Below are 27,869 nucleotides of genomic sequence, written 5' to 3'. Positions count from 1 at the left end.
TGAAGCGAGAGTCATCTGTCTCATTCACATGGATATGCAGCTATCGTGGTGAAAAGGGCTATGCAACAATTTCACAGCAAATAGGAACAATGAACTTCAAAAGTGGACACCACCAACACACACATCCTGGGGATCCTGGTACTGAACTCAAAGCATCAATACGAGCTTTCGTTAAAAAGTTTGCTTTGGAATTTCCATTTGCATCATCTGGGGAAATAGTAAAGAAAGCACCCTCAAACTGTGAAAATTCAGATGTTCCCTTACCAAATATAAACACTCTAGTCAGATGCATCAATCCGAATCGGGAACGAGATGCATTCTCCACATTCTTTGAACTCTTAAGCCCTGTTAGTGGGGCCGCACAGCTCAAATATTCAGAAGAATTGTGCAGTTTGTGATAAAAGCACCAAATTGGGCACACTTGTAGAGCGACATATTATGAGGCGATTTGGATATTTGGCCACCACAGATTTAGCCTCTGAGGGCTGTGGCAGCCATTTTACAAAATGGCGGCCAGGTGACATTAAAATAGCTACCAGAGGAATTAACATGGCTATGGCTTCTACATTTGTGGAACGATTTCATCGTTTATGGGGTCTATGGATGCGCCTCACTGCGTACTACAAACGTATGGGACTAAATTTCCGAAACTCTAAATTTTTAGGGGGAGGGTCAAACCATCCATAGACCCCATAAACGATTAAATCGTTCCACAAATATAGAAGCCATAGCCATTTCAATTCCTTTGGTATCCATTTTAATATCACCTGGCCGCCATTTTGTAAAATGGCTGCCACAGGCCTAAGGGGGGGAAGGGACTCTAATATATTTATTTTTCATTGCAGGTTGTTGATGGTGGTCGTCACTTAACAGCAGCCATGTCCAAGAGCTTCAAGTTGGTCGACCCAGAGCGACCTGTCTCAACGTCGTCACATCCACCAACAACGAACTGGAACCTGTGTATCATCTGTCTAGACGACACGAAAGAGACACTGACTCGTCCCTCACAGTCCAAGCGAAAAGATGGGAGGGGCTACAGTTCCCTTGCCGAAAATCTGATCAGATACAATGAACTAAAGGAGCTTCCATGTACGGTTCAGTTACACCGGCTTGACGAAGGTCATGGAATTGAAGCAGCTATGGTTGCGAACAGTGCTGGTTATCACGAAACCTGTCGACTAAAATATAACAGGACAAAACTACAGAGAGCCGAAAAGCGAAAGCGTGTAACTGTTGATGACAGCCATAATACTGGTGCATGCAAGCGCACCAGGTCCCTCTCAGCGAGCACAGGTAATTCAGGGCCCCCCCTCCTGTTTCTTCTGTGAACAACCTGCAGGCTCGGAACGGCTTCATGAGGCAGCGACCTTCACAATTGACAGGCACGTGAGGGACTGTGCGACCCTCCTTGAAGACAGTACCCTACTTCGCAAACTCGGTGCTGGGGATATGGTGGCCCTGGAATGTAAATACCATGCCAAATGTTTGTCACAGCTGTATAATCGTGCCAGAGCGGCCCGATGTTCTGAAGCGACGGAAGAAACTGAACAAGAGAAACAGCTGTCAAGAGTAGCTTTTGCTCAACTTGTGCTCTTTATTGAAGAGACCAGGCAGCATGAGGAGATGGCGCCAGTGTTCAAGTTAGCAGAACTGGCTGAACTATACCAGTTAAGAATTGAACAGCTAGGCGTCAGGTGCAACGCAAGGGTACATTCCACACGTCTCAAGCAGAGACGCCTTGCCCACTTCCCTGACGTGCAATCACACAGCAAGGGAAGAGACATCCTGTTGGCATTCCGAAAAGATGTTGGTGATGCTATTGCTAAAGCTTGTGAAATGGACAGCGACAATGATGCTATCCATCTTGCACGTGCTGCAGAAATCGTGCGCCGCCAGATGTTTGGTGAATCCAAGCCTTTCATTGGGTTCCCTGAAGGATGCCAGAAAGAGTCTGTGCCCCAAATGCTGATTTGCCTGGTCAACATGATTTTAGAGGGACCCAACATCAAGGACCAGATGACAGACACAGGCACTGCAGCGGTTGCCATTGCTCAAATTTTGAAGTTCAACAGCGTAAAACACAAACGTATGCAAAGCACCTCACCATCATCCACTGTACGGCACAGCCATGCGCAAGAAACGCCTCTTCCAATATATGTGGGGATGATGTTACACGCCCACACGCGCAAGAAGGAACTGGTGGATAGGCTGGCACACGTTGGCCTGAGCATCTCGTATGATCGTGTCCTCCGCCTCACAGCGCAGATGGCGAACAATGTCTGCGAGCAGTTTCACTTGGAGCAAGTTGTCTGCCCGCCCTCGATGCGTGGAAAAGTTTTTACTACTGCTGCAGTAGATAATATAGATCACAATCCGAGTTCAACAACAGCGAAGTCCTCATTCCATGGCACAGCTATCTCACTGATCCAACATCCCAGTTTCATGGGAGGTGTGGATCGAACCATAGTCGTAACTGGAGGATCTGGGAACGCAAGCACGTTCATCCGCCAGCTGCCACAGTGCTACACTGACGTCCTTCCTGTGTCAAGTTTTGCAAGTCATGGGAAGAAGACTGCGTGGGCAGTCTGGAATGTGTTGCCGGAGCTGACCGAAACACTGTTGAAGTTGTCATCTGCACCAAGTGAAATACCAGAAGAGGTCCTGCATACCATTGAGAGATTTGTCATCCTCCTGTACGACAGAACAAGTCCATGCACAGACATTGACAAGGCACGCAAGAACAATGTTGAGTTGATTCCTCCAACCAAGGCAGCTCTGGAAGAGCACGTTAAGAGGGCAGCCTACCAGGGAGGTCATGTATGGGGCCAGGTGTTGCTCCCTGCACCAGAGCTGCCGGCGGCAACCAGCTGGGGGTGGATCAAAAGTGAGGACGGGCTGTATGATCTCCACTGGACAAGATTACCACAAGCAGCCCAAATTTGCCGTGAACTGCTGTCATGTAAATGTAAGATGGGTTGTGTGAATCGTTGCAAATGCAAAAAGGCTGCACTTGAATGTACTGCTCTGTGCCTGTGTGAGGGGGAGTGCACCCAGAACTAGACATTTCTACATTTAATTTTAAGTGTTTCATCATAGCACTGTAACATCATGTTTCATTGAAACGTATGCTGAATTTTGTATTTCTTGAGTAAATTATTTTGTATTTTGTCTTTCTTTTACACGCCATTCCATTTCTTTTACGCTTGCTAGGTAATTATGTCACCCGCAGGGCTATAGGTTGGACTATAGTTTAGGGTTAGGTTAGGTTAGCTAGTTTAGTCCAACCGATAGTTGGGGGAGTAGCGCCCCCCCCCGGGCAGCTTAGCTATAGTTAGGCCTTCCTGCTGCCATGTTAGGGGCCAACCAGTTGCGTGACCCTTTACGTAGTCGCGCGGACAGTCTTAAAAAAAAATCCTAAATGTAGTGGGAAACAGCGATTATTGTATTTTTCTCCCCCCCCCTTTTGTAGAGACATTTTGTAGAGCCTCATTAGTCGCATATATAGGCACAGTGATAGTTGTCACCAAAGTATAAACGTAGAAGCCACAGTGATTTGAAAAATACCCCCTTTCCCCCCCCTAAAAATTTCGAATTTCGGAAATTTAGTCCCATACGTTTGTAGTACGCAGTGAGGCGCATCCATAGACCCCATAAACGATGAAATCGTTCCACAAATGTAGAAGCCATAGCCATTTTAATTCCTCTGGTAGCTATTTTAATGTCACCTGGCCGCCATTTTGTAAAATGGCTGCCACAGCCCTCAGAGGCTAAATCTGTGGTGGCCAAATATCCAAATCACTTCATAATATGTCGTTCTACAAGTGTGCCCAATTTGGTGCTTTTATCACTAAATGCACATTAGGTTAGCTATGCTGCCCCACTATGTCCACACGGAGCATGTTGATGTGCGATGTATTGAAGCGATGAATTGAAATCGTGACGTTTCGTTCACCGCAACGTGATGAAAGCAGTAATTTTCAAAGTCTGTCTGTAGCTCTAAAAATATTTGATTAAATCTCCCTCGCAGAGGCCGCCGAGAAAGTCACTGTTTGCACCACAAAGTCCGACGTTTCTTTTTCAAAAGTTTTTAAGCTGCACACACAGCAACTATACTCCACAGTGTTTCTTGGCAGAGTAGAGCGTCGGCAGACATACTCTTCCCGTGAAAGCCAAATGATGACTGAGATGTTGTTGCTCGCACAAGGGTGAGATTAGCAATGAGGCAGCGTCTGGACGTCATTGATGTGTTGAAAAATTGACACTAACGTCCAGACGGGCTGTATCATTGCGAATCTCAGGGGGGACTCTCTCCTCTCATTTGATATTGCCATTTTTATTTCCTCTGTGTATTCAACTCCTTGTCGTAGTTTCTCTAATTCTTCTTTGCTTTTCAGTTTGTTGTTTACAAATTTGTAAAATAGTTTTGGTTGATCTTGACATTTTTCTATGACATATTTTTCTTATTTTGTCTTTTCTATAACTATAGTCAGCGCAAGGAGAAATGGCCGATAAGGCGGGGCTAGTAGATTTCCCGGTGTTGCCACATATGGGCATCCATGGCGAGAACGTGCGTATGGATGCAATGTTTTCTGAATGCAGTGTGAGGGGGGCGGGGCCAGAGATTAGATGTAGCGGCAACGTCGCTCTCTCATGCACATATGCCATATCTAGACTTAAAGAAACGAAACCTTTGTATAGAAAACATTGCTTTGATTTTTACCTCAGTGGTGGTGTGTGACAAAAAATTATAATATAATCATATGAGGCAACATTATAAAATTATAAAATAGAATTTTAAAATAAAATAAAATTATAAAATAATTATATGTGGCGCCACAGGGGAACTCCCAGTGCTCCGCCCTAACGGCCAGATCTCAGTGCAACGGGTATAGTATATATTTTCCATTTTCAGGTCTTTTGTCTTTTTTCCATTTTATCCAAGCTTTATGTCTTTTGTTTTTTAACTCCCAACATCTTTTGTTGTACCAACACTTTATATATCCTTTTTCATGCTTTTGTCTTGGCACATACTTTTCCACTCCTTTATAAATTTTTGCCAAAATATTCCATTTCTCTTCTACTGTTGATTTCTCCTTGTTTATTCTTTCCCAGTCAGCTTTTTGAAATAATTATTTTATTTTGTCAAAGTTTGTTTTTCATACATCAATCTTCCCTTTCTATATTGTTCATTTTTCCTTATTTCGTTCCAGTTCAACCAATATGTGGTCACTTTTACTTATTGGTGTTTTATATTCGATCTTGTCCATTATTCCGGGTTCTGGTGTGATTATTAGGTCCAGTCTCGATGGTTCTTCCTCATTTCTATACCTAGTATTCTCTTGTATCCATTGTGTCATTGTATGTTCAATAATCATATCAATACATTGCCCCATAGGTCATCTCCACCCTTAACTATCATCTCTTCCCAGCAGATTTCTTTACAATTAAAGTCACCCATTATAATTATTCGTACTCCATCTTCCATCATCTTAGTGATATCCTGGTGTCTTCTAACATATTTTTGTGTTCTCTCTCTTTCCACAAAGCCATTTTAGGAGGCACATAATTTACTACAAACTTCCTGCTCTTCCCATCCTTGTCCTCCACTTCCATCATAATCATCTCAACTCTATTCTTTCCATATGTGACATTCCCCACATTTATATCCTTTTTAGTCAGGAACATAACTCCACCTTGTTTTGCCTCTCTGTTTCTAATCTAACAATTATATGCTCTATATCCAACACTGTTGGGTGGTAGTAGACCTTTCAATTTTGTCTCTACAATTCCCATTATGTCCGGTTCTTTTTCCTTCAGGTAATCATTCAGTTCATTAATATTTGTGTAAGAGACTTAATTTTCTGCTACTTCCATCGTGTTTTCTGTTTCTCTTCCGTTTTTCTCTGCTATGAACCATTTCCTCACTTTCATATTCACTACTCTCCAATAAAATTTCTCTTTTTCTGTCTCTGTTCTTTTCTCGTTTTTTTCCTTAGCTTCTAGTCTTTTTGATTTCTCATCCTCTCTTTCCTCTTTATTCGTTTCTCTTTTTATCCATACCTTTTTATGTTGCTCACTGTCAGCTAGTTTCCCTGTTTTTGCTAAGATATTCTCTGCTGTCGTTTGCTGTCGTTTGTGACCTTAATTGGTCTGGTCTTATCTGTATTATATTTCCCGAGCCTATATATTCCTTCAATTTGTTTCCCTATTTCAGGTTCATCTTCTTGAACTACTTCTAATATATTATTTACTTTTTCCTTTTCCTCCTTTATTCTTGTAGTCCTATTTAGATTATACTTCTCTTCCATCCCTAATATAATTATACACTTCTTTTTATCTGCTAAGTCTCTTACTATATTCTCCTCCCTCATTACTTTAATAACTGTGTCTTAAGTTTGTTCTTTCATCTCCTGTGTCACTATATCATTAAATACAATTTTGTTGTCCTCTTGGATTTTCTTCCAACCCTGTGCTTCTTTTGCTACGGACTCATTATTCTCTCTGTTATTCCTCTTCAATTCCTCATTCTCATCTTTTACCTATTTAAGTGTCTTTTTAATTCTTCTATTTCTTTAGTTAGGTTTTTGTTCACCTACTCTAGTTCTTCCAATTTTTCAACTCTCTGCACAATCCGTGTAAGTTGACCGAACCTACTCTCCCAATGTTCGGTCATTTTCTCAAGTTTTTCCTCTAGGCTTGCTAATCGGAGGAGGTTGGTATCCCCCCCCCTCATTAAATCCATGGAAATTATCATCTTCACCTTCCATTGTGCTGCTCTTATCTATATTTCTAATCTTTACATTTTTGCTAAGCCCTTCCTCTTCTCCAAAATCATCCGGCCTTTGTTTACAAGGTGCCTGGCCTCCTGGACCCAGTCTTCCCCTTCCTCATTTCCTTCCATTTTCCTCAGTAATCCCTCCACCTTCTCTTTTTTCATATCCTTCCCACTACACCACGAGCTTTCCCCTTTCCTATAAATACAAAAAGGTACTCCCTCATTGTTGATATCCATGAAAATTGATTTTTTTTTTTCTGGAGTTCCAATCTTCGCTGTCACTTCGACTGTAAGGGTGTACGTGTGTGGTGTGTGTGCATGCATGAGCTTGTATGTACACACCCGTGTCATTGCAAGCAAGCCTGCATGTGATAAAGGCCCACCACTGAAGCCAGATCCTGTGCATATCTTAGCCTGGCCCCTTCACCAAGCCCATCTTGCCTCCACACTTAATTGCTCACTACTTCCATTTACTTTTTAACTCTTAAGTAAATATATATATAAAACTGTTCATCCCTCAAACTTACCTTGGTTGCAGAGACTCTAGGTGACTTTCATGAATTGCAACTTGAAGAAGAGCTCAGCATTACAAGGAATGGTGAGAAGAGCTTGTGGGCATGAGGGTGTACTTTGCAGGCATTGTCTGTCCACCAGGTAGGCATGACGTGACATGTGACACTGTGGCATACATACATATACATATACCAAGGCTTTTTCCCCCTTACAAGGGGGGTAGCCAAAAAGAAAAAGGCATAAAATCATTCCCACCCATTCCATCCCTGAATACACTCCACACCCCTCCACCCTCCCTCTTATCTTAGCACCTCCTGCCACTGATATTGCAATAAGGTCTGCCAAGAACCTGAACCTACAAACCCTCCTTTGAGGGAGGTAGCCAAAAAGGAAAAGGCATAAAATCATTCCCACCCATTCCATCCCTGAAAATACTCCACACTCCTCCACCCTCCCTCAAAGTAATAAAATCTGAAATAACAGAAATTTACTCAAAATACCAATACTGCTGCACATTTCTTTTCATAGAGGCATTAACTATGGTTTTGTTTGAGAATATAATTTTCTATATATCTATATACCTAAGGCTTCTTCCCATTTATAAAAGTGGTCAACTACGACTTGTATACACTCCCATCCATCCATCACCCTTTCATCTTAACTCTGTGTGGATGAAGGGTCATCTCTGTCTGGTGTCCACTGCCTGGGTCATAAGCAATGTAGCAAGACACTACAGATACCAAATATTTTTTGATGTACAGAAAACTCAATAAAAAATTAATATTTTATTATCAAAATGCTTTCACAAAAAAGAACCCACCAAGACCATTATATATAATAATCACAAATGCATTTTAAAATAATTTCGAGCATTTTTTAACCTTTAGTTGAATAAAACTTGGGTGTTGTTGCGTAAGTCCCGCTGTGGCAGGGTACCTCATACTCCCAAGGATTCTTAGGAAGGATTTTCAGGAATGTAGAATACAAAGCTGCATATTTTTCACTATGCAGATGGTGATTAGTTACACCATTCTCCCAGATTCACAGGACTTATGAAACCATATTTGCTAGACAATGGAAAATGACCCCTAAAAGAAATCTAAATTATAAAATTTGAGTGTCAAGTGGGGCTATGTTATTCATAAGGCTGAAGCCTAGGGGCCCCACAGGACCAAGGAGACCATATGGTTTTATCTTACAGTAAATATATAAAAAAAATTATGGATAGAATTCTTCAGAAGATCCTCAAAATGGATTTAAGGTTATGTACTGAAGTCTAGTCAGGCTGTCAGCTTTAGTGGGGTGAAAGACTAAAGTGCCAGAAGGGGTCTCAAATACCTAAAATCTTAGAGGGATGGCCATGGGCAAATATGGCCCTGATGTCAGCATTGAGGAACCCTGAAGAGAAGTTGTATGGGTGGTAGAGACTGAAAGAAGGTGGCAGAAAGGAGGGGAAGTACAAGTTGTGAATACATCAACAGTGGAAACCAATCTTAAATCTTAAAAAAGAATGTTGTGTGATTCTGGGCTACAAAGATGTCACAAAAGTTCCTATAGTATTGAATACAGGAAATTTATATAGTTGATATCTCCAGTTGGGCTTCAGTGAGAAGTTTTGTTATGTATGGAAAAACATATACATGCATTTGCATCCTTATATGGGATACTGACTGGTCAAAATTTTTGTTTTATTCATGATGCTTCTATGGGAAGACCCATGATGGTGGTGGTGATCCAGAAAGAATCATCTCCTATCTACAACAACCTCATTTCCATGTGAAAGTTCAGCCCTGAGGGGCTAACATTCAGTCTTTGGAGCAGGTTTAAGTTCTCTTAATCAATTTCAACTGTATTTCCTCCATCTGGCAACTGCTTCCCTCCTGCTACTGCTAAAAGCCACTGGCAGAAAGATTCTCATACTAATACAATATAGACAACAATCCAAAGATTTTTCCAAGAGATATTTATTGGAGGACCCAAGAAACATTGCCTGTCACTATGGGACTACAGGTCTCCAGTCAATGGAAATTGAGGCAACAAACATTATCATTGCTTCTATGGCTCAGTCACGCAGCATTCTTTTTTCAACATATTCTGGTATACTTTTAACTACAACTGTTCCGCCATTCCTTTATATTCTTCTTTTAACCACCTCTCCCACTTTTTAAAACAGGTGGACTGGTAACAGGTACCTGCAAATAGTGGTCCATCTACAAAACCTGTCAACACCCTTACCTCCATCTGGAGGAGCCCTGAGGGGCTGACACACAATCTTCAGACCAGATCCAAGATCTCTAACAATTTCAACTGCATTTCCTCTATTTTTTCACATGAGGAGAACTGACAACCAGTGGCTGCCCCCCTGTTCCCACTACTTTAACCCAGATATACAGACACTGTCTCACATTAATACAGCACATATAATGATCCAATATTTTCTTATTAGAGAGGTCTAAAGGAGGGCCTAGGAACCATTGTCAGCCACTGAAGGGTTCTGGGTTTCCAGTCAGTGAAATTTGAGGCAATACATGTCTTTAAACAAGGGTGTGAAAACTAGTCCCACTTTCATCCTCTCTAAGGGTTTGGAAGAACCTACATGTGATGGCTGAGGTGGCAACACCCATGGGCTGGATAGATATTTTCCATTCTAGACTCATCATCCATAATAAATGAGATGTCAACAATATAGATACAGACAACTGATGTAGGGAGGAAATTGGTTCCAACCTCTCTCTCCCCTACAAGCTGTAACTATTAGACTCGCACTCATTGAAATGGTAGATGGGTACCACCTGCTTGGAGAGGGGAAGCTTAATGCTAAAAAAATGTGCATAAATATATGACAGTTGTAAACCTTATGATAATCATACAATATTTTCTTCATTCACACAAACATTCATTTGTTCTTTGTATCAAGCATATACATTGGTCCTATTGTGTCATTATTAAAATATTATCCCATATTACAACAAAATACTAATTCTACAAAAACCTGAACTTCATGATCATGATGATGTACAAGTAAAGCCAGTACAGTATTACTTTTCTGGGTTTACTTGTGACAAACAGCATATCAAAGTGAATGTGTAACAATATGCTGATATTCTTGCAAGCACATGGAAGAGTATGCTATGTTTATATGCATACCAATCTTTGCTACATACACATACGCTGCAGAGTCATACATATCTTTAAAGCATATAGCAATCACACACATGTTGCATTTTCATACCTTTCCATGATAACTGCATGCTGGGATTCACCGATACTACTCGAGAATAATGTATGCATATACAATAATACATATATTTTACATACTTATTTTAATCATATACACATTACTTCACATCAGTCAGTTACATTCAAAGCCAATACCATATAAACAACCATATGCACTCTAAAGCCAGTTCATATCCTGGTGCCTGAGACTGCTATTGTGCAGATGCCAAAATTGTCTCGCCTCCTTGTGTGGAGCTTAACATAAAAAAATCTCAGTTTAAAAAATAATAATCTGATATTACACAGTAAGTCAGTGACTTAAAGGTTATAATGAAGAAAAAAAAAAGAAAAAAAAAAAAGAGAGAGAAAAAAAAAAATAAAGCACTGTCCACTAATAATCTGTGGCTAGACCCTGTGTCCATAATTATTATCCAGGTTCATTACAGGTATAATTCACTATTACCTGTGCACTTATTACTCGACTTTGAGATCACTTAGTTATGAAGGTCTACCACATGAAGTTAAAATATATTAGGACATCCTGCGCACTTAACATTGTGTACAAATAAGGCAATTGTCTTCAACAAGTAACACTGCTAAGACCAAAGTATCATAGTCTGCTCATATCCATACATGAATAAGGTACTAGTATTTCATGTCAACATTATGCATATGAATTGAATGGAATCTTCACAGAGCCCTGCTATATTCTATCAAGTGGTAGGAATCAAAATATTCATAACAAGGTTGTGAAAATAATAATCCAACATCAGTGGAAAGACAAGTAAAGAGTTGAAGGTTTTAGATCTCCTTAATTTTGTCAACTAAAGAGAAACATATACATGACCATTAACAAATGATCCTATCATGTAAAGTAATAACCCTCCTTATCTATTTACCTGAACAACCTTGAAATTCATATGCATAACAAAATATATATGTATATATAATGTGTATTAGCTGTTATCTATTAGTGGTACAAGGATGCTGGGATAAATTCCTGCCCCTACTAATAAGGGACCTAAAGTGGGTGTTATAGTGGCGTAGAGAAGGACTGGTTTTCACATCCCTGATTATTTTCCTTGCAGGTGATGTAAGTAGTGATATCATGTGGCTCCCCTCTGCCATTCTGAGTCAGTTGGTGATTGGGTTCCTCATGTAAATCTGCTACTGCCCATCTGACACATGGGTGGAGCAGGTCAGGATCAATTTTTTTTTTCTCACCATAACCTGTATGAGAGAATGAATACATAATAATGTAGTTTTATGATGTAACAGTGGACATTTTGCTGTTGTGGGTACCAGCTGATAGGATGAACGTAATAATCAATTCATGCATGAAAAATCAAAACCACACAGTACTTACATGTCAGAAGACTGACCAATGTGCCCACTACAATGGACACTGTTAGACCAAGGGGACAGTACATTGTGTACGATATTGCTAATAGCTTCTTTGGGTAGGTGAGGTCTTCCACCCTGTCAAAAAAAAAGTGTCATAACTAAGTTGTACCTGACTGGTCAACAGAACACATCATTACATTCACGTAATACTTTATCAGTTATAATTCATTTTCTTTTTCATCAGATTAGGTGACCAGTGATGGATACCAGGTTGTGGTGGTCCTGCAAGATGGACAGCAGAACTATCAACATCCTCCATCAGGAGTTATACAGACAATTGGGACCAAGATCTCTTTCTTTATCAACCTCAGTGTTTCTTACACCTTTCCACACAGTGGAGGTTCTTAACTTTCACACAGTGGATGGGAAAGGTCTTAACTTAATTCTTAGCTTCTTGTTCCTCTTCTACTTACCTAATGGTATCTTGAACTACATGAGTGATGTTGCCAATGCAGCCATCCACACTTGTTGGAAGCAACTGAGGTGTGAGACTTAGCGTCATGGCACCAAAGGTGATAGTGAGTGCTACAATTTGACCACTCAGGAGACCTGCACATGCTCCCTGTGAAACAAAGCACAATCAATCAATCCATTGACCTGTGAGTGTTCAGGAAATGTCAATCATCTATCATGTCTTGGATGTAAAGGTCAAACAAGTGTGACTTCCCCAAGCAGCGGTCCATGACTGACAAATAGAATATCACAAGAACATCATCAGCATCAATCCCTTCCAACAATGATGCATGTTTACAGATTTTGTTGGGAATACAAATAATATTTTTTTCCAAATGAGGAATAGATCCTACAATGATGGGTTTCTTGAGGCACTTAAATACCCTTCACCCAAGGATCAATCTCTTTAATTAATTAATTTAATATTAGGCATCCCTGCATCCTGTCCACTGCCCTGGGTCAGAAGCAGTGTCGCAAGACACAGCACATCCACAGCAAGGCTGCTTCATAAATTTGGCAACCCCCCCCTCTCCATCCCCTCATGCAGAAAAGGAGAAGACGGGGAGAAATCCCTTCGGGCTGCGTCAATTTTTTTTTTTCATACATACTTCCTCACTCCCCATCCCCCACCCACTCCCCCTCATGCATCACAGCATCATCTATAACAACCCCTCTCCATTTACCCCTATCTTCTGTCCTCTCCTGTCCTTCCTCCACAGACATTCCTCTCTTTTGTAAAGCCCCTTACACCCCATCCATCCATCTCATCCTAGGACACCCCTTCATAATCACTCCTTCCACCTCTGCCTTCCACACTTCCTTTACTAATCTTTCTTCACTCATTCTTTCCATGTGTCCAAACCATCCTAATACTCTTTCATCAACCCTATCTCCCAGCTCCATTTCCACCCCTGTTCTCTACTCACCTCCTCATTCCTCACTCTATCTAGCCTAGTAACCCCTATCATACTTCTCAGACATTTCATCTCAAACACATTCAAACTTCTTCCCTCTTCCTCTCTCATGTTCCAGGGCAGTGGACAGGATGCAGGGATGACCCATCATCCAGGAGGTGCTAAGATAGGAGGGAGGGAGGAGGGTGGAGGGGAGTGGAATGTATGGGAAATGAAATGGGTGGGAGTGATTTCTATGACTCTCTTTTTGGCTACCCCCCCGTGTATGGGGGAAAAAGCCTTTGGTATATGTATGTATGTAATATTGGGCATCACAAAATCAACAAAGAATGATCCAGTAGGACAAAAGAAATAATACCTTGGCATTAGCAAAAGGCATGAAGATGCCCATGGTGAAAATACCCAGGAGTGGACCCCCTGCTGACCCACTGACAGCAATGGCTGCCTGGAGGACGCCACCAAGCCGCTGCGCCAGGAAAGAAAAGCCCATGCATAATGCCCCGAAGATCAGTGCTGGAATAATAATATCTAATATGAAATGTCTGTTGATGGCACAGATCAATAAGTAGCAATTGGGAACATAGACAGTGAAAGACATTGAATTTACTGGGCACAAATACAACAACAACAAAGGAACAAATGCAACAACAAAAACAACAAAGGATATGATACATATCAGTTTATGATAGTAACAATAATGATTGTCAAAGATTTTAGAAAGAAAATTATGTCCATAAGTGAGAGATATTATGAAAAGGTGAAGAGTGACAAAAACAGAAAAGTTTACATGGGCAAAGGTACAAGGGAAAGAGAAGATATGTGGAGATAGAACTGTATAAGTTAGGAAAGAAAAAGAAAAGATGGGGCAAAAGAAAAAGACAGGGGAATGTAGTTGTAGCAGTACACATATTGAACAAAGAGTTCTTCCATGTATAATAGCTAGAATATCATATATTGTGGATACAAGGAAGTAGCAAGTTACTAATGCATTATGTCAAAAGTTAAAAAAAAAAAAAAAGACAGAGAACATCTGTGTGCTGTCATACCAATCATCTTGGTAGTTTGAGCTTGAACAGTTTCAGACATGGAAGCAAACCTCGGATGAGTACATAGGGCGTCAGACCACGTCACAGCTGCTAGACTATTTAGGCCTGAAGACACAGTGCTGCAAAAGACAATATAGGTCAGGTCACTTCATAGAACTAAATATAAATGCAAACAAACACAATTAGGTAACTACATATATATATACTGTATATACTAAAAGACTTTACCTTATAAGGCAGAGGCTGTCAAAGCATACACCCAAGATAAACCCATCCAAAGGCCATTTGTTGTCCCTCCCATCTTAGCTCCTCATGGACAAAGGCCACTTCTGTCCCCTTACCACACTACTTGAGTCAGAGGCAATGCACCAAGACACAGTGCTCCCATTTGAAAGTATGTCATTTCCTCTTCCATTTATAACCACTTTTGATTCACTCTTATCTTTTGTATTCTTGCCTCCTTGCTGAACAGACATTCCTCTTATACCCAATGATCCCTTCACCCTGTCCATCCACTCATTCTTGGTTTCTCCTCAAGTCCACTCCATCTATTTCTACTATTCACTATCTCAATGCCAAAAGGCTTCTTTCCCCTTACAAAGGAGATAGCCAGCCAAGACATGCACCACCCCACTTCAATCTTTTCCCTTTTAGCTTAGCTCATCCCTGGTCCGAGGTGTTCTGTGTTGAATCTGGGGCAGCTTGAATCTATGACCAGGACTATTGATAGTGTCTTAATGTTGGATGATGTCCCGAGTACAGGTATGCCAGTGTGGTTTTTGTCAGGTATGATAGGGTTTTCTCTATGGGACTTAGAGGTACAGGTACTCCTCATTTAACGACGACAATTGGGACCAGCGCGCCGTCATTAACCGAATTGGTCGTTAAGCGAAAGTGTATACATATATGTACATGTACTGTATGTACAATGTCCAGCAATACATGTATCTTTATTTTCATGTATTTTCCCTCTTTTATACAGTACATTAAAGCTTTATTTACTGTTTATTTATGGTGGTTAGGTTCCTAAAATTACCGTATATGACCAAATCCGCGTATGCTGACATTCCATATTGAATACCGGGGTATTTTTTTAGTTTCGACCATGGGCGCAATATAGCAATAGAAAATTAATTATTAATTTTGTAAATTAAAATGTATCAACGTAATATGCAATTTTGTGGGCGGAAATGAAAGTAAAAAATACCTTGCTACAAGAAAATATGCTAATGAACGAAGTCGGTAGCATAGGCTCGGGACGCCATCTTGTCGTCTGCCAACGTCTCTCACGACGACGACAACGAGGACGAGCCGGATGACATTTAATTTGCAGGTAATGATTTATTAAACACAGGTTAGGTTAGTTTAGTTTAGGTTAGACGAATTAATTTATCATCCTTTCATTTCTTCGACATCGGCATCTATCATAACAAACATGGTGTACCATTCGTCCGACATGACTTCGTTACTTACGAAATCTGTTTTAGCATTTTTTTTTTTCATTTCCGCTCACAAAATTGCATATTACGTTGATACATTATAATTTACAAAATTAATAATTAATTTTCTATTGTTATATTGCGCCCATGGTCGAAACTAAAAATTTACCACTACCGGTATACACTGTACCCCAGGTAGTTTTTGCAGCTTGCAGGATGGTAATGTAGACCTAAGCTTCAGAACACTTTACCTCACAGCTAATATCCACCGTACAAGTTCATTTATAACATCATACAAATTTGCCTCAGCCAACTTAATTATCGTACACGACGTCGTAACTTCGGGAGATTTACGTTAAACGACGTCATAAAGCCCGTCGTTACTCCGAGTTGTCGTTAACCGAGTAGGTCGTTAAACGAGGAGTACCTGTAAACATAATAAGTTAACATCCACAGACATCTTCAGATAAGGACCTGCAGTGAATTATGGGCATTGGTTCTCTAACCATAACACAAAGAACATGAGGAGGAACATGGTCTACCAATATCTAACCCACCTGAGAGCCCCTGAGAAGATGCACGCCACAAAGAGGCCTGGAAGTCCGGAATAGTGGCTCATGTACTCCATGACATACAGTGGTAAGATTTGGTCCTTACTAGTGATGCGGCCAGAAGCCAAGGGGTCACATGTAGAGTACACAGCAAAGATCACAAGACCTGCAGAGACATAAGAGAGGAAAGGTGTTAAAGTAGTGAAGGTGAAGATCAATGGGAGATGGGGTTGGGGTAAGTAAGGATGAAAGTAAGGGAGAGGGTGAAAGCTTAGGATGGAAGTAAGGGAAGAAGATAAGGGTAATAGTGAGGGTAAACAGATGATATGCGGGAAGATTGATAAGAAAAGAGAAGTGTAGGGCAAGGGTGGGGGAGTACAGCAATGAGTACAGAATGAGCTAAAGGAAGGGTAATGGTTAACTAGGGTTGGGAGGAAGAAAGTGATGAAGAAAGGGGAAGGTGATGAGGAAGGGGGAGGGTGATAAAGACAGGGGAGGAGTGAAATGATGGGGGAAGGAGAAATTGACAGAGACTTGGGAAATAATGGGGGGGAAGGGGAGGAAGGGAAGTAATTGAGGAGGAGGAAAGCAATGGGGAAGACCAGAGGGGGGAAATGAAAGGGAAGGGAGAAAATACTGTAATGGGGAAAAGGGGTTTCAATGGGAAGGGAGAATGTGATGGAGGAAGAAGAAAGTGAGAGGGGAGGGGACTATATCAACCAAAACTATTTTTTTTCATTAATTTTTGTTATACAACTAGACTATTTCCTTTTTTAGGCATTCACTTTTGATTTATGACTGGACTATTTCCTCTTTTAGGCTGTTTCAAAACTTGATGCAACATTGTGGAAAAACTGTTCCCTTATATCTTTCATGCATGTAGTCTTTTCCAGTTTTCTCTCGCATTACTCTCCCATCCCAAACCAAGAAATTTTCTTTGTCAATTTTGTCCACTCCTTTTGCTGATCTGAAGACTACAAAGGATTACAAAGGCGGAGCATGCCGACAGGAGACCTTTTGGTCCATATCTAGGTCGGATGCAAAAAAAAAATCATAATAAGAAAATAATAATAATAATAAAAAAAAAACTATGACAAACCATGTCACCCTTCTTTATTCTCATAAGAATAGTTTTGATATTTCTAGAGGGGAGGAAATCCCCTTTGGCTGTGTCAAAATATCATCCCTACACAACCATTCTCCACTCACCCCTATCCCCTGCCTTCTCCTTTCCCTGCTCAACAGACATTCCCCTCTTGCTCAAAGCCCCTTTGACCCCATCCATTAATCTCATCCTTGGGCATCCCCTCATGTCCACTCCATCCACCTCTGAGGTTAGCTGTGTAAGTGAAGCAGCCCTGCTGTGGATGTACGGTGTCTTGTTGCATTGCTTCTGACCTGGGCAGAGGGCAGGAGGCAGGGATAATCCTTCATGTACAAAGAGCACAAAGAGCTAAGACAAGAGGGAAACAAAGAGTGATGGATAGGAGTGGGTGCATGCCTTGACTGGCTACATTCCTTACAAGGGGGGAAGAAGCCTTTGGTAAATAGATAGATAATTTCTAATCTTTCCATATATTATTGTCTGCTAGGATTGGTACCAGTCTAGTTGTTATATTCTTTGTATTCTTTCAATCTGGTCACTATCCTTTTTGTATAGGAACCTTCTGATTTGCTCATGTAATTTGTTTCTTTTACCAATCTGGTTGCTGTTCTAATTGATATATTTCATTGTGGGGTCCATACCATTGCTGTATATTCTAATCTGGGGCCAAATATGTTCCCTTAGTTTATGCACTATATTTCCACCCACACTGAAAATAAATTTTGAGGTTTGTCAAAAGTATGTGTTGGGTGATGCATTATTCATGACCAATATTCCTTTATCCTTCTCCTCTTTGGCTTTGGTAATTTTTTTTATTCATTGTCTTCTTTAGCTTTTGCTTAGTTCCAATACCTGTACTTTGATTTTTTGTTTTATTTGGTGTTGAAGTTTATTTTTCACATTTAACTCCAGTATTAGATAATTTTATAACAATTTGCAGTCTTCTTCATCTATTATTCTTTTCCTGAAAAATTGCTACTGTAGCTTAAAATGCCTTCCTTCATGTCATTTCCATAAATCAGGAACATTGGTTTCAGTACTGAGCCTTGTGGGACTCCACTAGTCATTTCCCTCTCTCCTGACATTTCATTCTTTACTGCTATCCTCATGTTTCAGTCTTTCACAATATCCTTCATCTATTTCTAAAGGTTTTCTTAAATTCCTCCAATATCTTCTAATTTCCATAGTAGTTATTTATGAGGTACCTTATGGCTTTCTGCAGATCCAAATACACACAATCCACTCAGAACTGCTCTTGGATAAATGCTTAATACGTTTGGTACATATGATCTTCCAGTTCTGAAATCAACTTTACTGTCTATTGTGAGAGTATTTGCAGATAAAGCAAGAATGAGGGAGTGTGGTATATAATTAAATAGATATAATTTGAGGAGAAGTTTAGAGGGGGTGAGAGAAGGAGAGAGAAAAAGTTGAGGAATTGTACTTACCCAGACTATTCCACTATTCCATCAAGGACCCCCGATTCCCCAACCCCATCCCACAGTCACTCCAACCTTTGGACTCACCTGCGAGCATAGAGAGTGATACGAGGAGGCTGTATCCTGGAGCGTTGAGCAGTAGTGCCCTGTTGGGACACATAAATAGTGTTAATAGGGCAAAATTCAGAAGGGCACTGGGAGAAATATATGTACAAACACAAACACACCTGCAGGTATATAAATAGATAGGTGTGTGCACGCACATACACATATGCACATGCTTACATGTTCATACATGTGGATGAACATTGGCACATGAATACACACCTGTACACCACAACTAGGTAAATACACATACTCATGTATGAATACACACATGAAGAGATGGTAAAGAAAATAATTACTACATTGATAAGACCGAAACTAGAACATGCTATATTAATGTGGGCACCAAACACGAAGAAAAACCCAAAGAAATTAGAAAGACTCCAAAGAGCGGTGACAAAGATGGCACCCACGCTATCAAATTTGACATATGAACAAAGATTGGAGAAATTACAGCTGTCAACATTGGAGCAGAGAAGGGAAAGAGGCGACTTGTTGACCATCTTCAGAATTATGAAAGAGATAGAAGTTCTCGGTAGAGATGACCTATTGAAATGGGACAAGAGAGAAACAAGAGGACACGATAAGAAGCTAAAGAAGGACAGTTACAGAAGAGACCTGAAAAAGAACAGTTTCTCGCACAGAGTGATCAATGTCAGGAACAAACTAAACAGTGAATGACAGAACTATACACGAGTTCAAGAATAAACTGGATGTGGAGAGATACGAAAACGGGTCACAACGAGCATAGCTCCCATTCCATAAAATATAACAAGGTAAAACTAGGTAAATACATACACAAATACACACACACACACACATACATACATACAGAAACAAATGGACCAAACACTTGGAAGAAAATAAAATAGTAAACCCTAAACAATTTGGCTTTAGAAGTGAAAGATCGTGTACCACAAACCTAATTTGTTTTTACCCAAGATTGAGATAATACAAGAAAGAGATGGCTGGGCAGATTGCGCCTTCCTGGACTTGCAGAAGGCATTTGACAAAGTACCACATAAAAAATTAAAATAATAGGAATACAAGGTAAGCTGCTGGAATGGATGAAGGATTTCTTAAATTGGGAAAAAAAGAGAGTGGTACTTAGAGATAAAAATTCGAACTGGGAAGATATGGATGAGGGAATAAATTGTTACATGAACTTCTTTGCTGATGATGCCAAATTACTCAAGAGTAAGAACAGAAGAGGATTGCAGATTGCTACAAGAAGACCCAGACAAAATATGGAAATGAAGTCAGAAATGTGAGATGAACTTCAACATTAAGAATTGTAGCATAATGGAATTTGGAAGAAGCAAAAATAGAGTATCGGGTCAATATAAAATTGGAAACAAAGAAGTAAAAAAGTAGATTTGGAAAGGGACCTGGGAGTAATCATCTCAAGTGACTTGACATCTGATAAACATGTCAATAAATTATTTGGAGAGACTTTTAACTTATAGATCAATGAAAGTAACCTTTGACTACATGGACAAGGAGATGGTTAAAAAAAATAGTGGTTACACTAATAAGACCTAAACTAGAATATGCTGGAACACTGTGGGCACCTAGCACAAAAAAGAACATAAGAAAATTAGAAAGAATCCAAAGAGTAGCGACAAAAATGGCACCCACACTGAACAAAACATTTGAATTGAATGTCTTTGTGAAGAAAACAAAATGCTGAATGAAAAAAAATGTCAAAGATTTAATGGAGGAATAAAAGGGATGGAGGTTAACTCAGGAAGAAAAGATTAAACTGAGAGATCATAGAACAACAGAATAAAGAAAAAAAGAAACATGTGTAGAAAGTAGTACACTAAAAATAGGCAAATCCTTGTTGCAAATGAGCCACAGTCTTAAGCAAGAGGACCATAGCACATGTGTGAAAAGAAATCTTGATTTGTAAAACAGTAGAGAAATTATGTAAACTACCATGAGAACAGACTCCAGTCCACATGATCAGATAGAAGAAATATTAAAGTCAGGTAAATAGAAAGAGGGAGGTGCGTGCAGGCAAAACGATTGGGGGAAATTTTTTATTTGCAAATGTATAAACTCCTGAAATAGATTAAGAAATTGTATAACAAAAGCTGGAATGATACATGAATTTAAAACAAGATATGAAAGCTGCAGAATAAGAACTGGGACCCCACACGCATAGTTCCCGCCTATAAACTAGTCTTAGGTGAATTAGGCAATCAAGTAAATATATTTGCAAAATTATGGGTGAAAAATGTACAGTAGACTGTTGACAAATATAAAAGTGGTTTCTCACTAGATAGAAGAAGAGATGACGAAAAACATAAAAAAAATAAATAAATAAATAAATAAATTAAATAAATAAATAAATAAATAAATAAAATAAAATAATTTACCCTAGACTAGAATATGCATTGGTGGTAGGGTCAGTACACAAAGGTGGTATGGTCTCTGCACAGAGTTAAGGACAAACAAATTCCTTGAGGAGCTAAAATGAGAAGGAAACAAGGGTGGTGGATGGGAGTGGAGTGGATGTGTACCTTGACTGGCTACCTCCCTTATAAGGAGGAAGAAGCCCTTGGTATATAAATAGATAGACATAAAGCAGCAACCAAATTGTTTCCCAGCCTTGCAGATAAATCTCCAACTCCTCTTGATACTAATTTCATCTGTCTTTCATAATTCTCTTACACAATTTAATGTCCCTTTAGTAAGAGACACTAGTCTGTTATTCAGGATTTTCTCCTTACTCCCTTTATAGATAGGTACAACATTGGCTCTCTTCCTGTCCCAAAGCATTATTCCTTCTAACAAATGCATTATTATGCTGTGAATCAAGTCTGTCAGATCTTCTGTCTTTCTACATCACCAACTAGTAGTAAGAGGTGGAAGAGGAAGATGAGGAAGGAGAGGAAGAGGGGAGCAGTTACCAATTGTCAGTTCTCTCCATGTGAAAAAGTGGTGAAAAGATAGTTAATGATGAAGATAAATCTTGTGCCAGGTCCAGGGACAATGAAGGAGAGGATAATGATGTGATCTTAAAATGAGTGGCAGGGAGATCATTCTCAAAGACCACTGCAAGCAGGTACCCATCAACAGTCTCAGCTGAGTGAATCCACCTGAACAACAAAAAGGTTCAGGCTTTATAGACACGTCTCTCCTACTGAAGTTGATTCAACTTACGTGTATGCATGCTTTAGGTTCTTCATACTGCTGTAGCGCTGCACTTGTGTCTGATGACAGCTGTAGAGAGTGATCTTGGTCAGCATTGAACTTAAGATGACATTGAAAACTGTGTGCCGCTCAAAGGGATCAATGTAGAACCTGCAAGAAAGAAAGTAACATGTCAATCAAATTGAAGAATGTTGCCATAGGCATAGTTCCCACAAAGGAGATTCCCCATTTTGAAAAGGTTTCTTGATCCTTTCATTGCTAATGGCCCTGGGACTGCAGCTTCACATTGTGAAGAAGTTCTGAAAAAGTTCTTTAATGTCTGTCTTGCAGGTACAGTACCTATCACTGGTCCTTTTGACATAATGAAGCCTATAATGCACCACAATACTGAGTGGGATAAACTTGAATATTTATGGAGATAAAAGCATTTTAATTTAGTTTCAAGTAAATTTTGTAGCCATTCTTACTTCCTGGTTTATTTTGACTGCACTTACTAGTTTACTGGGAAGAAGGCACCTTAAACTCTTTGATATGAGTCAAATATTTGTGCACACATTAGCTGCCTTTATAGAATCATGAAAGGCATAGAAACTATTGATAGAGAGGATCTAATAAAATGGGATAGTAGACATACAAGAGAACACAGAAAGAAAATCAAGAAAGACAGTTATAGAAGGGACCTGGAAAAGAACAGCTTTCCCCACAGAGTAATAGACATCTGGAACAAGTTAGATAAAAAAGTGGTGTGTGCAAAAACAATTCATGAATTTAATAACAGTTTAGATAAAATGAGATACAAAGACGGGACACCACGAGCATAGCTCCCCTTCCCGTAAAATACAACTAGGTAAATATATTAGCTGCCTGATGTACAATGATGCATCACAATATGTGCATTATAAAATATAAAGTTACAGCTGTTATACTCGTTCTCGTTCACCCAGAATGTCTGTAACCACTGAAGGAGTGATCAAGCCTGTTCACAGAATAAGAGGGTCACTCGGTTACAATTATAAAATAAATATAATCAGGAAGCTGACACTGGTATCCTCATATACTCAGTTGTGCCTCATGATGCCTACATTGGCATAATTGTATTCAAGAGGTTAATGGTCACTTTGGGGCCTATGCAGTTTTATTCCAAATTCTATCAAGCTATTTTCAACACAGGTAATCTTTTCCAAAAGAGGCCTAATTACTGGTTAGCTAATGCTCACAGGTCTATAGAATGCTTTAGTGACCTTGTAATGACATCAACAGATTTTATTTTAGTTGATGTTAATTCATTTTATTAATAAGAGAGGGATGACTTGAGCCGAAACATTCAAGCCACATGCAGTCTTTTCTTCCTTCTCCCCATCCCTTAACTTACTTGAAAAGTTCAGGTCCAGTCCTGCCGTTTTCTTTGGCTATTTGCCACACTTTGGAGAATCCACCCATCATCACAGACCCCTGGATGATGATGGCCATGAGCCCAGACACTACTATCAGAATCTGGATTACATCTGTCCACACAACAGCCCTCAAGCCACCCTGAAACACAGACACACACTAAATATTCTGTTCTCTTAATGCCAAACATTTTCACATAGCATTGAGAATCCCTTGTAAGCATCTCCATATCATGGAAGAATAACTTCAGTTGAATGAAATATAAAAGAACACACATTTGATATTTCCTATCACAGCATAATTTCACTAAAGTAAATTTATTCAAAACACTTAAGAGTCCTTCTAACTTATAACCAGCACTTCCAAATTCTTCTTCCCTTTTGTTTTTGTGATTGGCTTATTCCTACTGAATAAACAATATGTATGAGGGGGCAGAGAGAGGGGAGGTCACCAATTAAGTGAAGCTGCATTGCTTCTGACCCAGGGCCAAGGTGGGATACAGGGATGACCCATCATCCATAAGGAGCTAAGATGAGACAAGAGGAAAGGATAGTAGATGATGAGTGGAATAGGTGGGGATGAAATAGGTAGGAGTGGGTGTATGGTTTTTTATTTTGGCTACTTCACTGGTCAAGGGGAAAACCCCCATGGTGTATAGATAGAATAAATAATATACCTGATGACCTCTTTTTTCACAAGTCATATAGACTTCCGTGCTTGGCCTTCAAGCCAAAAAATTCATAAATCAATCAATCAATCATATAGACTTGCATAACACTATGACTACTTACCAATGCAGTGTAGATGGTTCCAATGACGCAAACAATGACAATGGAAGCCCAAACAGGGAAGCCAGTGACGGAGGCGAGGGCAAGGGCTGGGGCATAGATGACCACGGCCTGATACAGCACCATTTGGATGATAAAGGTGCCCGCCCCTAAGGACCGGACAAATCTCGATTCATACCGGAGCTCCAGGTACTGTAATAACAGACAAGGAAGGATGGGTTATAGTTTACCAGCAGTTCTATCCTTGAAAACGTTGTACAAAATAGTGGGAGATGAGTCAAAAATCATGATCAAAGTATGTATTTATCTTAACTGTGTTTTCCTGGTTGTAATGTATGAGAAAGGAGCTATACTTCTTGAAGCCTGTCTCTTTGTAATTATCATGTCTAATCTTTAATTCATTTATGGTTTTAGCTATATCATCTTCTATGGATGTAAGCTGTTTCAGGAGTTGAGTGGTGTGAGTATGGTGGTGAATGCTGATGGTGAGAAATATGAGTGTTGAGTGAAAATTGTAGTGGTGGTAAAGAGGACAGGAAGTAAAGTATGTAACAGTTGGATGTTAAGGTGATTTAAGTGAAAGTGAAAGATGATAGAATGGAAGTTACAAAAGTAGGCAATGAAAGTAAAGATTGAGATGGTAAGTGTTTACCCTTGGTGGTCCATTGCAAGACCACTGGTCTATCCACTGTTGTATAATACATCTTCTGTTGTGGTGTTGGAGACCCTGGAGGTGATGACTGTGGTAAATGTGATGGTGGCTGTGGTAGAAAGTAGGCCCTATGTGGTATATAGATATCACAAAAGCTTTCTGATGGTGCTGGTCTAGTGTGCAGGTGGCGATAAAGATAGCAGTGGTGTGGTAAATGAAGAAGTGGTGGTTAATGTAGTGATGCGAAAATGAAGTGAAGATGCTGGTAAAGGAAATGTTGGCATTAAGAAAGATTATGTTATTGACAGATTGGAAAAAGTACAATGATGAGCTACAAAACTGATTCCAAATATAAAAAATAAATCATACAAACATCGACTAAAACATATGAATCTGTTTTCCCTAAAAAAGCGCAGACTCAGAGGTGACTTGATACATGTCTTTAAAATTCTAAAGGGAATTGACATCAAAAGTGACAAAATTTTCACACTGAATGAGAATCCGACAAGAAATAATGGTCTCAAACTGCCAGGAAATAAATCTAATTTGGAAGTGGGTAGACACAACTTCACCAACCATGTAGTTAATGAATGGAATAAACTTCTGCAGAGGCAGTGCAATGTAGTTCACTTCAAAGCTTTAAGATCCGTTTAGATAAACACCTAACAAAATGCTGTAATGCCTACATTTGTTTGTTATTATTTGCCTGTTTGTTTATTATTTGCTTGATTTTCATTTATTATTATTTCTGTTAATTTATTATTATTTACTATTTACCTGTTTGTTTACTATTTAACTATACCTATGCATTTATTTATTTTATTCATTATTCTCTATATTATTATAATTTTTATTTATTTAATTTTTTTATATAACTTTTTTCTGCATCCAACCTAGTTATAAAGGATTACAAAGGATTACAAAGGCGGAGCATGCCAACAGGAGACCTTTTGATCCATATCTAGGTCGGATGCGAAAAAAAAATCATATCAATAATGAAATAATAAATAAAAACTATAATAATGTAAATAACAAATAAAATACATAAATAAATGCATAGGTATAGTTAAATCATAAACAAACAGGTAAATAGTAAATAATAATAAATTGACATATAACTAATAATAAATGAAAATCAGACAGACAAATGATAACAAAACAAAAACAAATAATATAAGATAAATTATAATCATTACAGCATTTTACTTAGGTATTTATCTAAATGATTCTTAAAGCTTCGAACTGAACTACATTGCACTACCTGTGCAGGAAGTTTATTCCATTCATTAATAACACGGTTGGCAAAGTTGTTTCTACCCACTTCCAAATTGAATCTATTTCCGGACAGTTTGAGACCATTGTTTCTTGTCTGATTCTCATTCAATGTGAAAATTTTGTCACTTTTGATGTTGTCAATTCACTTTAAAATCTTAAAGACCTGTATGAAGTCTCCTGTCTGCATGCTCCTCCTTTGCAATCATTTGTATTGTGGTAAATATCAATGGTGGAGGTTAAGATATGGATGGTAGGAATATGGTAATGGGTGGCTAGATGTAGTGAGTGGTGGTAGAGGTAATGCTTGTAATAGTGGTAGTGGTGGAACAGACTGAAATGTAGAAGCAAAGGTTGTAGTAATGTCATTTAAAGGTTGTTGATAAAATTTGTAGAAGTGAGAAAGGAAAAGGAAGAAAATAGGGGTAATGGAATAGGGGAGAAGGGAAGGGGGAAGGGAATGGAAGGCAAAAGAAAGGAATGGATGAGAAGGGAAGGGAAAGGAAAACGAAGGCACAGGGAAAGGAAGAAAAAGGGAAGGGATGGAGGGAGGGCGAAGAAAAGGGAAAGTGAACGAAGAGGGAAGCGATTTGGAGACGGGGTGACGAGGGGGAAGGGGAGGGGGGAAGGGAAGAGAAGATGAGAAGGGGGGAAGAAAAAGGAGAGAGTGGAAGAGAGAAGGGTGGGAAGGGACGACTTACCTCATAAACAGACGTAAGACGGAGCTTGTAGAAGATGGGGAGGAATGTGAGAGCAACCACAGGAAGAGCCACCTGCCCGAAGACGATGACCCACCACTGGATCCCGTGATAGAAGGCTTCGGCCGGACCACCTGGAGGAGGAATATTGCTTCGTCAGGCACTGGTTTGGTCGAAGTTCATCAGAGCTGACCTCAGCCCAAATAGGGTCTCGGTCGGTTGAAATTCCGTTCGAGCTAGGGCCTGTCATTCCAATAAGTGAGACTGCTGTTGATTGTTTATCAATGCAAAAATCCTCACAGTGGAGCAGAAACCTGTCTTTTTTAAATACTTATACTTTTATTTTTCACTTATTTTTATCTATCTATTCATTTATTTCAATTTATTTTGTGTGCTGCCTTACGATGTCTTATAGTTGAGAAAGTGTATTTTCTTCGCAAGAAACATGCATTTTTTTCTGCACTAATATTTTTTCTTAACCAAATTGGCATTGGGAATGCAGGTTTTGGGCTTTAAGGGTCAAACTTCATTTGTGTCTGATAGAAGAAACGCCTTTGTGGCCCCGGGCACACGGGGAAGCGAAAACAAAGATAGTGGAAAATGTCGGCAATATAACTTTTATTCTTAGCACTGTGGACCACAGACCGAAGGAATATGTCCGGTCACGACTTGATTATATATGTTTATAGAATGTATGAAAAAGTCTGGTGTTCTAACGCTTAGAATATAAGCAAACTGTAATAAATGTATTAGTCTTGGCCTCAATAACAAAACGAGGTGAAAGTTCGGTCTAGGAGAGAGGAGGGAAAGAACCCACTGAGAACTTTTTATTTTTCTTTTATTTCATTTTCTATTCTTTAATTCTAAACTATAATTCTTATTAATATGCTATTGTTTCTTAGGAAGTGTTCAGATTGTTCGGAGTTCGTCTTGAGTGTTCCAGTG

General features: G+C 39.5%; 1 protein-coding gene across 5 annotated transcripts in view; it reads right to left on the bottom strand.

The window, feature by feature from the left end:
• Nucleotides 1-8,060: 8,060 nt before the first annotated feature.
• LOC143020962 (sodium-coupled monocarboxylate transporter 1-like) overlaps nucleotides 8,061-27,869 on the bottom strand; it is a 153,090-nt gene continuing 133,281 nt past the window's right edge. For all 5 annotated transcript variants that reach the window (XM_076178003.1, XM_076178002.1, XM_076177999.1 and 2 more), the window contains 11 exons: nucleotides 26,928-27,058; nucleotides 24,306-24,494; nucleotides 23,495-23,655; nucleotides 22,132-22,272; nucleotides 18,946-19,004; nucleotides 16,321-16,480; nucleotides 14,325-14,443; nucleotides 13,637-13,791; nucleotides 12,325-12,473; nucleotides 11,874-11,986; nucleotides 8,061-11,737 (listed from right to left, as the gene is read on the bottom strand). In XM_076178003.1, coding sequence (XP_076034118.1) covers nucleotides 11,541-11,737; nucleotides 11,874-11,986; nucleotides 12,325-12,473; nucleotides 13,637-13,791; nucleotides 14,325-14,443; nucleotides 16,321-16,480; nucleotides 18,946-19,004; nucleotides 22,132-22,272; nucleotides 23,495-23,655; nucleotides 24,306-24,494; nucleotides 26,928-27,058 — 1,574 coding nt within the window. In that variant the 3' untranslated portion in view covers nucleotides 8,061-11,540. The remainder of the gene's footprint in view (nucleotides 11,738-11,873; nucleotides 11,987-12,324; nucleotides 12,474-13,636; nucleotides 13,792-14,324; nucleotides 14,444-16,320; nucleotides 16,481-18,945; nucleotides 19,005-22,131; nucleotides 22,273-23,494; nucleotides 23,656-24,305; nucleotides 24,495-26,927; nucleotides 27,059-27,869) is intronic.

The sequence above is a fragment of the Oratosquilla oratoria genome, chromosome 41 (genome assembly GCF_046742065.1).
Source record: "Oratosquilla oratoria isolate Oo_2021 chromosome 41, ASM4674206v1, whole genome shotgun sequence".
NCBI classification, from domain to species: domain Eukaryota; kingdom Metazoa; phylum Arthropoda; class Malacostraca; order Stomatopoda; family Squillidae; genus Oratosquilla; species Oratosquilla oratoria.
This window is presented reverse-complemented; position numbering and strand designations above follow the sequence as displayed.